This window comes from Schistocerca piceifrons, chromosome 2, assembly GCF_021461385.2.
Source record: "Schistocerca piceifrons isolate TAMUIC-IGC-003096 chromosome 2, iqSchPice1.1, whole genome shotgun sequence".
Taxonomy (NCBI): domain Eukaryota; kingdom Metazoa; phylum Arthropoda; class Insecta; order Orthoptera; family Acrididae; genus Schistocerca; species Schistocerca piceifrons.
In genome coordinates, this window is record NC_060139.1 from 398,539,566 (window position 1) to 398,552,936 (window position 13,371).

At 37.6% G+C, this 13,371-nt stretch overlaps 1 protein-coding gene across 2 annotated transcripts in view; it reads right to left on the minus strand.

Annotated features, from left to right (window-relative positions):
• Positions 1–13,371, minus strand: part of LOC124776225 (vacuolar protein sorting-associated protein 18 homolog) — a 267,952-nt gene that overhangs the window by 223,147 nt on the left and 31,434 nt on the right. For both annotated transcript variants that reach the window (XM_047251081.1, XM_047251082.1), the window contains 3 exons: positions 9,037–9,226; positions 8,837–8,958; positions 4,722–4,907 (listed from right to left, as the gene is read on the minus strand). In XM_047251081.1, coding sequence (XP_047107037.1) covers positions 4,722–4,907; positions 8,837–8,958; positions 9,037–9,226 — 498 coding nt within the window. The remainder of the gene's footprint in view (positions 1–4,721; positions 4,908–8,836; positions 8,959–9,036; positions 9,227–13,371) is intronic.

Below are 13,371 nucleotides of genomic sequence, written 5' to 3' on the forward strand. Positions count from 1 at the left end.
GGCTGGTAGTGACATGATTTTGTGTCTAGCAGCTGTGACAGATCTAGAAAACATGAAAGAAATTAAAATGACTGGAAGAAGAGAAAGTGAAAAAATTAACAAAGCTGTTCCAGGGAGGAAACAGGGTTGTAGCTGTGAATGTGCTATGAAGTCTATGAAAGCTAATACCAGTTGGTGAGTATCACATACTTATGGACAATGATAAGGACAATCACTTTGCTGAGTTTTATAGTCTATGAAAATATAATCTGAAAAATGTTTTTTTGTACAGTGTTGTGCACGGTAAACCAAGCAATAGAGTTTATAGAAACAGTGCAGATTTTGACAGTGATATTAAAAGAAAGTTATCACGTGCATATTGCATAAAGAATGTGAACAGTGTTTCGGTAACAGTTCGTGCTAAAGCATTTTGCGATGTATTTGTGATATCTAGGTGGCATTTATCTATTGCTAGAGAAGGCCAAAGTGCATAAACATCTCACACTCATCATGAAACACCTAATGACACTGATTATTCAGGTGACAAGACTCACAATGCAGAAATGTTAGAAAATGAAGCCTATAAATACCGAGAGAGAGAGAGAGAGAGAGAGAGAGAGAGAGAGAGAGAGAGAGAGAGAGAGAGAGAGATTCTGTGAAATCTGTAGCTGAAATGCACTGACTTTACAAAAATGAAGATAGACGAAATGGTTTGTGGTGCGATGAGTATAATACTGTCAGAACAATATTCACAAGAAAATTTAATATAGGTTTCAAGCTGCCTAATACCAATACATGTAAGGTGTGTGATGCATGGTTTCCCAACAACAGGATATATACATCTGGTTGTTCATATACATCACACTTATACTCTTCTGAGACAGTATTGAGTCGAATGTTGCACAGAAGAAAGACTTTTGTTTAATAAATTTGGTTTGGCGAAAACTCGTTCAACACCCAAGATATCTGCTTATGTGGTGTACTGACACAATTTTGTGTATACAACTTTGATATCCACATATGTACCAATGATGGTGGTGTTATGTGTAAATAGTATGAAAACATGGCTTCAAGAGGTGCTTCAGAAATCATCTCTTGTTTGTTTACTCGATTCCTGGGCAAATCTTTTTGTCTTCTCATAGTGACTTTGGTGTTGTTAAGAAAGAGATCAGGAAAATGGACTATGTTGTTACTTCAGAGGACTGGTAAAATGGCCCAAGTGAAGAGCCCTTTGCCTGTGCAGAGGGTGACAAAGAAAGATATTTTAAGATTTACAAGCACCAACTTAAAAGCTAGCTAAGAAACAGATGAGCACATCTGGACAAAAGATGGAATTGCATCAAATTTTTGTCATGAAAATTGAGGTCAGGATACCTTGCATTATCCAATTTAAAGAAAACTACTTTCCACTGTGTTTTTTTGAAGGAAGTTGAGATTCTTAACAAACATATTGGAAAACCTCAGAAAGAGGACACCAACAGATTTCAACATTTCGAACTCATCACAATTTATTAATGCTTGTAAAATGAGGACCACTTGTATTCTGGTGGCAGAAAGATTGCTGCTGCAAAACACAAGGACTTGTTGTCTCTGCTTCCTTACATCCCTGAAAACCATCATGCTGACTACCACACTCTTTAACCAGACACGCATGGTGCAAACAGTGAGGAGGAAGAGTATCCAGGTGGCTGAAAGTAAGTATAAGTTTCGATGTACGAGGGTGATTTGAAAAGTTCTCAGAATCACCACTAGAGGTCAGCACTAGCGCAATGAGTTGTTCACGTGATATTAATTGGACTGTTGCCTGTAAACACGTGCCACATAAGTGTCCTTGGAAGAGAGTTGTGGTAGTGACGTGGCTCTGTTGTTATTCCCAAGTAGTGATTTGCAAAGATGGAAAAAAATCGAGATTCGAGCAGTGATTAAGTACTTCATAAAGAAAGGTATGAAGGCAAAGGACATTCATGCTGATTTCCAGAATACACTGTGGGACTCTGCCATTCATATTCAACTGTTGCCAAGTGGACAAATTTGGTTGGGAGATCTTAGATGATGATCCGCCCAGTGGTCAGCCAAGATGTGTCTACTCCTGAAGTCATTGCAAAAGTGCACGAAATGGTCATGAAGGATCACCTATTGAAAGTGCTTGAAATTGCTCACACTTGCCAGATGTCCTCTGAAAGAGTATATCACATTTTAACTGAAGAATTAGAAATGAAATCATCTGCAAGATGGGTGCTGCAACTCTTGATGCCGGATCAAAAACGCAGGAGGATGGACATATCAGAACAAAATTTGGCCCGTTTTATGAGAAACAAACAAGATTTTTGTGCTGGTTTGTGACCACAGATGAAACTTGGGTGCACTATTATACCCCAGAGACAAAACAACTGTCAAAGCAGTAGAAATATGCTGATTCTCTGCCGCCAAAGAAAGCAAAGACAATTCCTTCAGAGGGAAAAGTCATGGCAACAGTGTTCTGGGATGCGAAGGGGATTCTGTTTGTAGATTATCTCCCCACTTGGCAAACAATTACTGGAGAATACTATGCTAACCTCCTAGACAAATTGCAACAAAAGATATGCAAAAAACAGCAAGGTTTAGCAAGGATTAAAGTCATGGTCCATCACGACATTGTGCGCATGCACACATGTGCTGTCGCCATGACAAAATTACACAAACTAAGGTATGAATTGTTGCCACATCTGCCTTATTCACCTGATATGGCTCCCACAAGACTTCCATTTCTTCCCAAAACTGAAAATTTTTCTTGATGGGTGAAGATTCACTTCAAACAAAGAATTGATAGATGGAGTTGACAACTATTTTGCAGGCCTGGGGGAAACTCATTTTTGAGATGGGATCAAGACACTGGAACATCGTTGGACCAAGTGCATTAATCTACAAGGAAACTACATTGAAAAATAAAGAGAGTTTCAGTGATGTAAGTACTTTTTTTCTATTCTGTTTTGAGGACTTTTAAACCATCCTCGTAGATGAATGCTTAATATCAGTGTGATCTGGACACAAGACACTTTTAGTAAGCCTTGAATGTTACAAGAAATTCATGTTGAAGGAAATCTTAACCTAACTGCATTTTAAAACAAATTATGAAAATTGGAATGCTGTAAGAGCAACACATTTTTTAATTTTTTAATTTTTTTGGTGATTTGGAGCTCATAGTTTTCAGATAAATAAGGGATATAAGTAGATCATTTTAATTCTTCTGTATATTTTGGATATAAATAATTGTTTATGAACCAAAAAAGTGACTGTTAATGTACCCAATTTCACACAACAAATGCAAAACTCAAAATATTTCAACTCCCTCTCACATTCTAAAACCAAACTAAAAAGCATGACTTAAGGTAACAGGAGTATAGTTCAATAAGCACAAACTAAATGAAACACCATGTGTGTAAAATCCCTACATTCAGAGATGGCATCAACATGTGGATTAGTTAATCTAAAAACTCTGTTCTGCATGCTTTATACTTAGAAATCTCTCTCACTGTGACAACCACGCGACAGGATTGCTAGCATACTTTTTCCCTCAGGTTGTACCATTTAATAATTTTCTGGGACAAAGCAGTTAAGGTCAAAAGTATATTTTTTCTATAAAAGCATGCAGTCAAAAATTGAACATCTTGCAATACCTTCCTCAAAGACATTGGGCTTCTTATGCTCATATGTCAATAAATTTACTCCGTAATGGTGTTTTTGATAATAATGAATGTGAATGAATTCTGAAATTCAAATCCACAACACTAAAAGTACAAATAATTTCCATATAGACCATGCTTCATTGTCTAGGGTTCAAAACAGAGTGCCCCCCCCCCTCCATCCCTCTATCCAGCCCCTACCCACCACACACACATACAAAGAGAGAGATATCTAGCTTCATGTTTAATCTTGCAGCAACACTTCTGCAAGTAAAAAGAGAAACCACTGAGTTGGTCCTCTTTATTTAAATTCAAAAGAATGTAATGAAAATTACACAAATAAAGCTAAGGGTTGAGAGTTAAAATGATGCAGGAAATGATGGTCATCTTTATCTTCTCTAATTCACGCCCCCCCACGCCCACCCCGCATGCGCGCGTGCACACACACACACACACACACACACACACACACACACACACACACACATTTCTCTCTCCATTTCAAAACAAGAACTTGGTACTACTTCAGTATTCTGATGTAACTACAAGTAACCTGCCTCTCTTATGTATTTGATAATTTCAAGAGGTCTTTTGAAGTGCAAGTAAGCATCAATCAAACAAGCAAAGAATGAACTAGCGATTTATAAACAAAATGCAAGGTTCTGCTGAACATGTTGTATGAACAATTATACAGTTGGTCAGAATTCACTAGTTAATCAAACTGCTTAATGGAAGAGCAATAGCTGCTCTCCAAGAATGTACTCCCCCATATGTATGAAGATAAATTACCAAAATAGCTCCCACACACTGGTGTCAGTATTCAACAAAGAAACAAAATTCTCAGTTTCATGCAAATACAATTACAAAAGATTTCTTCTTGTCTCATCTAATCATAAAATGTAAAATCTACATAGAAAAATCCAAATTAAAGTGCAACAAAGAAGATGATAAAAAATGGACCACAAGTGTATTTGGATTGCTAACTACAACTTCAAATTTTTTGAGTGTTGCTGCTCAGTATGTGATAACTGAAAGTAAAATGATTAAAAAATTAATATTATCAAATATGAGAACCCTCACCTCACTGAAGTAGTCTTCAAATATCAATTCATGATTTAGCAAGGAAACTCCCTTCACATGGTCTGCAAAAAGCAATAATGTATGAAATTCTGTGATGACAAATGCAAGTGGAGCCCCTTCAGATGGTGCAGGGTAATGCAGCAGCTGGCTGTTGCTCAGGACAGAATCACTATTGCTAGTGTCAAGCTGTAGAGAAAAGAGAAGGTCAACTGATAATGAACACTCACAGGACTAGAAATATTTATTACATATTAATGAATAGCCTATCAGAGACTGATGCAACATTTCTACATGAACCAGTAATACACCTGTGAGGTAAACACATAAAAATATTTTTTCCATTGCCAGTATTATAAGTAACCTCATAACAACATAAAATATGGAGAATGCAGGCGAGTTTTGGGCTTCTGTACTTCAAAATTTTTTTACACCAAGGCTACATAGATATATACACTTTTCATTCCATAGATCCAAGACAAGGAGCTCCTTATGAACAAAGAACATGTAACAGATTTATACATAAAGCAGCATCTTTATATTTAGTATCATACACTGAGTATCTAATATCACGTCTTGTTGATCCAAAAATTAAAAATTTTAACTGTACACAATTATCTCAAGTTTCTAATTCAAGATTGGCACATAATGTGTGGAGCAGATAACAACAAAATAAATACAGTGCACTGAAGAATACACTTGACATGAAAAGGTTCAGCACAAAACAACATACTTTCTCTCATTTTACAAAATACCAGTCCAAATATATCATGCAAACCACTGTATCAGTCACTTCTCTCCTATTGCACTCACAACTGAAGTGGATGACAGATCTGCATCCGTATTCCTCTGTGCACACCCTAATTTTGTGCGTACTGTTCTTGTGGTCCTTACACTAATTGTACACAGATGAGCCAAAACATTATATCATTGCCCACCATTAGATTAATTGCTCTCTGGTCATATTGTGAGCAAGTGAATCAGTAAGGAAAGTATATAACTTGAGTGGAGAAAAATGGTAAATTATTTTAGCAGTAGTTCAGACCACAAATGGAAATCCACTGACATTAATGACTTTGAAATGACAGATTGTTATAGACGATTACAGTCCAGTGGCTGGGAATGGGCATATCAACAATGTCAAAACATTCTACTGGTGTGAGCATTTACGGAAAGTGGCTGAAGGATCATGAAACCACAGTAGGCAACATGATGTTGGACATCCATGCCCCATCAGAGAATGAGGTGGTCACATGATTGCCTGCTCTGTAACACAGATGTGGAGACAGAAAACAATGCTGGTGCAGTGTTTCAGAGCACAATGTTCCTTGCAACTGAACATGTAGCTCCATAGCACATGAACCTTACATACACCTATGTATGTTGACCCAACAGCACTAGGTTATGACTGTAGTGGGCACAGGATCATTGACGGTACCCCATGAATCAACAGAAACATGTTGTCTGGTCAGATGTATCACATTTTCTGTTACACCATGCCGATGGTCATGTCTGGATACACTGACATACAGGTAAATGGTTACCAAAACAGATGCAAGTGGAGGGTTTACTATTATCTATGGAGGATTTTCATATGGACTACCATGGGATCTGTGGTAATAACTGAAGTCATCATGATGGCTGTGGAGTATGTGAATCTTACTACAGACCTCATTCATTCCACAATGCTTGATGTCTTTCCTGACAGCAATGTAATCTTCCAGCAGGATAACTTTCACCACAAGGCCAGAATCACCTTAAAATAGTTTCAGGAGCTCGATAGTGAACTCACATTGACGTCTTGGTCACTAAATTCATCTGATCTGATGGAACACATCTGGGATATTATCAGGTAGAATCTGTGCTGTATTGCATTCCAAAGGGGACCAACACATTATTAAGCAGGTTGTCACAATGTTTTGGCTTATCTGTGTACAACAGGAGCTTGCATGCATATGATGCTTTACTTAGATGTCTGACCTATATCTGTAGCAATATTGGAAATTCCTGGATGGAAAAATTAGTAAAATAAGGGAAAGGCAACCACTTACCTATAGAGGATTGGTGCACAGCACACAGAAACAGTGATGGTGGTGGTTGTGGCAGCAGTGCTGGTGATATGATAATGGCAATGACGAAGAAACATAAATCATCACGCAACTTTGGGACTAGCATCAGAGTTTAGAATGTAACCAAACTTAAAAGTTAATTGCAGGATAATGTACAGATAAAATCACCAGACAGAACAGCCACACTAGATATTAACAAGTGAAAATGAATATTAACTTCATGCAAATGTGGTACAGTAAAAGAAATATCTAGGAACACAGTTTAGTTCAGTAGTTCAGTCAGACTACTTTTCCTGATGATTGTCCAAAACACTTATAACTTAACATATACGAGGGGCTTTCAGCAATTTAAGATGACAATGTTATAATTTTGCTCCTTAAATTACACACAAATTAAGATCATTTATGAGTAAAGGAATAAAATAAATTTACTATTTGTAGAACTGAGCCATCTCCGAAAAGTCTTCCGGGAAAACGGGTACAGCCACGGACAGGTGTCACACACTATATCTAGTGTGACACACAAGAAACACACCAACAGAGAACACCACCTAAGAAGAAAGCAAGAAACTTGTGTTTTTGTCTTTCTGTGGTACAGTGATGGGAAAGATTAGCCGGCTCCTGAAGAGATATAACATTTCATCGGTGTTCAGGCCCTCAGCAAAAATCCGACTGCTCATGAGGCCTGTGAAGGACAATCTAGGACAAAGTGTACAAGATACCATGTCAGTCTGGCTGTTACTACGTTGGCCAAACAGTACGTACTATGGAGCAATGCCAGACGGAACACGAGAGGTGCTTATGGCTATGCTATCCAGAAAAATCAGCTGTGGTAGAACACGTCTTAGAAAATGGACACCGAATTCTATTCGACAAATCATCTGTCGTTATGAGGACGAAGGGATTTTGGGATAGCGTCATAAAAGAAGCTATTGAAATAAAAACCTCTGAAAATACCATCAACAAGGACAGTGGTTTGCACCTCAGCACAGCCTGGGACCCGGCCATCACAAGGTTAAACCGCGGGATGAAAACATTACCATATATAGTGAGGAAGAGAGCACTAGTGATGTCACAACCAGCAGTGCGGCTATATAATGACGCGGCCACGGTGACACAGCAGTTATTCTTACCACTTCACAATGACTGAGGAGAGCTTGGTTGAAAGCTCTTGGGATTTTAACCACCTGACATAGCTGGAAGCCCGAGAAAATTTTATTAATTATTATTTGTATGTTCAACTTGTGAAATCAACATGGAATGCAACATTACTGCATTAAAAACACACAAAGATAATTTGCCAGAAAATAATTTGACTTGTCTTGGTATCCGAGGTTAAACAAAATGATCATCATTTGTGCCATTGCTTCAGCTTATTGACAACATTTGCACTACTCATTAGCTTCAAGACCAGAACATAAAACCAGGAATTGACAGACACATGGTATACGCTATGCTGCAGCCCTTACAAATACATTTTCTTAAGACTATAGGTATGCTGCTTCTTTATAATACCAGTACAACACTGCAATAATTTTTTAAAACATTCAACATTCAGAGTCTGCTGCACTGATTTGCCATAACTGTCAGAAAAGGATAAAGAAATTAAAAAATTTTTACTAAAAAGTGATGAGGAGCCAAGGTCTGCTACGCTTTGTTTGGATACATGAATAACGCCTATGCAAATATTCTTGCCTTCTGTTATGTTGCATCATGAATAGAATGTACAGTTTCAAAACTAAAACAAAATTAAATCTGTCTGCCTCTTAATTTTGCACTTCTACTCACATTCCTTTGTTTTACATATCACAAGAAAAGAATTGCAACCATGGCTGCAAAAAGCTCATTATGATACCTACCTCTGCCACACTTAATCACTTAAGCTTTCAAACCATACAAACATCTTTCGACTGAAGTGTTGTTCATGCTACAATATGGTCAACATAAAAAGTTTCAGAAATATTTTTCACTTATTTGTCCTTTTAATTTGATCACGCAACATAATTTTCTCATCTCTACTGTATATGATTGTTTTTTTTATTTATTTACCTGTCCATAAAATATTCCAGGCTCAGTTAGCCAAGCGATGATTTTTGGGAGTCCTTTAGGTGTCTGGTAATGAAACTCTAGTCTGGAATATTTCAAACTGCTAGGGATTTCTTGAAATCGTTCTGAAATAAATTCATGAAGTTCATCTAATAAGTAAATATCTCATACTAACCTAGAAAAAGAACGTTATTCTTTATTACCTGGATTTGATATATAGCTGCTGAATATCTGTGTGAAAAATAATTTTTCTTCAGCATTTGTCACACTGCCAATGAACTGATACAAGCGACAAGGAGTTGTCACAAGAATGAAATATGTATCTGTACTAGGTATTCGATGGAATTCCAATCCTGTTATTGGTACATTCTCTCCTTTGCCAATATCAAACACCTGTTACATGAACAATTATTTCAGTTTCCAAGATGTGATATTTGAATAATTTCAATATACTGCATTTGGCCGGGAATATAAACTTAATTTAGATTGAAATTTACAGTGACAACACAGAAATTAGAACTATCACCAAAGTAAGACCTAACATACATAAAAATATTTATCAGTCACTGGTTCATTGCAGAATGATTTCATAGTCTTCTGCTAACAATTGAAATAAAATAAATTGTTAGATGTTGAACAGACACAGCTCATACACACTTTCAAAACAATGAATTTAGAATCTGTTACTGAAAGTTTAATATCTCATTAACACAGAGCGCATCAGAAAATCTGGAAGAATTGAGAATAATGACAGGTCTCCTGTCTCTTAACAAGTCATTGAAGAATTATGGACTTCTACTGGAAGCATGGTTATTTTTGGACAGAGCTATGGGTTACCATCTTACTGTAACTATATTTCTTTACATCTTAATGACTGCATTCTCCTTTCCATAATTATTGTTCATATGAATTGGACACAGTCATACTATGATAAACTGCACCTGTTAATCGACAACAGAAGCAGATGTGCTATACATTGCAAGTAAAAGATATCACACCACTTGGTTTAAACTTGCTTTGTTCTAAAGGTTTCTTAAAGGTGTCATTAAAGTAAATTGAGATGTTTATCAGCAATTATAACCTATCTGATAACATGACATGTTTTCCTGGTAAACTCCAATGAATATCACATGGAGTAAATCACCACTCCAGATGTGGCCATTCTTCCTGCTGCAGTAACCCGTTCCACATGAAGAAGGTCTGGGGAGTAAAACATGTGCAATAAAGTAAAGATTAGAGAACATCTGAAAAAATAATGCAAGATTCAAAGTGACATAAAACCAGTTTCTCTACCCTTTTTTTTGTTTATTTTATTTGGGATGCAGTCACTAACTCTTCAGCACCCTCCCCTAGCATAATCAGGGATGAATTTGGTAAACTATTGCCTACCAGACACTAAAAAGATATTCACACAACAAGAACAAAACATAAAGCAATTGCATATTAAATTGCCTCCCAAAGAGGAAAACAGTTCGAGACAAATGGCAGCTTAAAAACAGGTATGTGGAGCCACCTGATCACTAACAATGAATGGAAAATCCAAAAATTCTGTATTATACTAAAATCTGCCTCCTATCTGTTTGGGAAAGACTCCTTACATATAAAACTTCAAAAAATGCACAACTTCCAACTCATCCTCAACTAAAATTGAATCTACAAGCATTGCAAACTGTTGGCTAGGATGGGAAAAAGAGCCAGGGCAGGGCTCACGTGCAATGAGAATTTCTTGAGCATCAAATTGTTATGAGTAACATTAAGACGGCTCATAGTGTGTGCTGTTATCAATTGATAACCAGTCAAGCAACAGTAATGTATCAGGGGACTCACTGCAGGGAACTTTTGCTGCCAAATCAAATTTACTGGTTTGGAACATTCTGGTGTATTCATAAGCAATTCTGCTTTTCCCTTTCTACTATTCCATTAGTTACTGGTCATAAACAAGATTGTTTTGGTACCATGTAAATTCAGGAACAAAAACTTCACTATTAATATATGAAAATGAAAGCTGCAGAACTGCAATACTTCAATGGAGATGGAGATAATGCTTACCACAACATCTGCACTACAAACCTTTAGAATGTTACTGAAAAATCAACTGTTGTGTTTCATCACTTAAAGTTACGCAATGTACTGAGTAACAAAACAATGAAATCCATTTATAGCAAAGAAGGAATTTTTATTTAAATTTTATACTTCTCCTCTCAGATGAATGGAAATGACAATAATAAATGTATGAAGCACTGGTATTCTTGATCATTTTCTTCCGTGAATCTATACTCAAAAAATCAGAAAGTGTAATTGTGAACTGTTCATGGCAGCTATATATTTCCACAAATGGTAGATAGTTAAATACGGAACAAACTCACTAGCTGCTGTACTACATTCAACTTGTATAACATATTGTGAAACTATCATTTTAAGAATTTTGCATTCAAATAAAATCTCAAGCATTATGAGTTAGCACTAAAATGCCCTTAACTTCAGACAATGTTGCAGCACAACTAGCTGCTCTATGGTGTAAGAAATCTCTCATGAGCCTGCCCATGCCAGTTCAAAAACCTGTGCAATGGCTGTGTATTTTCTCATGGCTAGGATCCGGTAGATTGAGGGTGTTGGCTCAGATTTTCTGATTGTTCATGTTCAGTAACAGCCTTTCCTATATAAGGATATCTGCATACATGTTGCCACAGTTATCCGTCATGCAAGTGAATTCCCATTATCCATTGATGTCATCATGTTAAGCAACTCATTGTAAGTATAGCTGTCCTGGTTGTTCCAAACTCTGGAAGAACTGCAGTCATTCAGATATGACCTGTGACAAGGGGCTAGGTCACAGTTGTGGATTAGTCTGTCCACAAGCTCATCCAGGGTGAGGGCAGAAGACTCTGGCCGATACAAAACAAGACCATATTTCCATCATCGGGCAGTGTCTATGACGTGTGTGACCACAGATGATGGACCATGTGTGCTACCCGTGAACTTCAGTCCTAATGAGTGCTGTCAAATGCCAGGAATGGTGCAAGCATGGTCTGTGTTGAGATGGGTGGGGTTACCTCATGGTAGGTCAACACCTGCTCTAAGAGTTGCTGTAGTTGCAGCTCCCGACATTTAAAAATCAGCTGTTGTTATTGTATCTGCCAGTGCTGTTTCTAAATCTCTGTCACTGAAGGGGTCACAATGTAAACTTATTTCCTACTACACTATACATATAATACATCCTTAATATCTCATTGTCACTTTGAGGTCTTCCACATCAAATAATGTCTGACAGGATACAGTTAGTTTATCTATCATTAGGTACACTTATGAAAAAAAAAAAACCTTCAGTCCACGAAAACAGCATAAAATAATAGTTCAGGAATTGTACTTCTAGACAAGAAATATTATTCGGGAGACTCTGACACCTACTCAATTCTATAGCCAGTAATTAACAGCACTTTCAATACTGGTGCAGATTTACAGTCTATCAGGCAATGCTACTTTGTACGAGCCCAGGCAATTTTACAAAGTTAATCAGCTGCCAGTAAGCAGCATGGATGAAATTAGCTCCAGGGGCAGCAGCAAGGTGAGGCAAAAGTGGTGATGTGTAGTGGAATACTATGTGATGGCAGATGCTGGTGGCACCTGGCTGGTCTGGTGCGAAAGGCTCTCTGACACGCACTGCTTCAGTTCTGTTATATGTGGGTGAAGATACAGCCCTGGAGACATTTTCAAATGATTCATCACCTCCTTTTATAATCAAGAATGCAATCTAACATGCTTGTGTCCTGTTAAAATTGGTGATAGCTATCAGCTGTGACTGCTTTTGACAGCAAAGTTTTCTTAACTGGTTGTGTCAGAAGGTGTCCCAGTGGTACAAATACTCCTCTGAAAGACTCCCCCCCCCCCCCCCCAAACACACACACAGAGTCAACAGAACCCTTGGTATTCCCACAATGGAAATTCAACTTAGGCAGAGCTCTGTACACTTGATACAGTGAAATAGTGCAGTGATGCAGTGCTTAGCACACTGAACTCTCATTCAGGAAGAGGACGGTTCAAATCTGTGTCCGGTCACCTTGATTGAAGTTTTCTGTGATTTCCCTAATTTGCTTATGGCAAATACTAGGATGGTTCCTTTGAATAGGTACAGTCAGTTTCCCTTCCCATCCTGCATCAGTCCCTAATTTTCATTTGTCACTTCAGTCTGCATATAAATATCATAGATGTTTAAGACTTCAAAAGATCTCTGGAACCACATAGTTTCATGCGATTAAAGCACCAAGGCTTGGGTTTCAGGCAGAATCCTCCATTTCATTTGATACTGGCGTGCTATTACAATACAGTTAGAGAGCCTCTGCAATGCTGTTTGAATTTAGGGGGAATACCAGTAGGCTGGAGCATTAATATGGAATTTGGACTGAGGAAGGAAGCATACTAGAGTAGTCCATGCAGTTGCACAAAGTCACTGTGCCCACACAGCGTAGTCATTAGTTAATCTGTCTAGAGAGCAGGAGACCCAGGTTCAAATCCCAGCCTTGGTACAAATTTTCATTTGT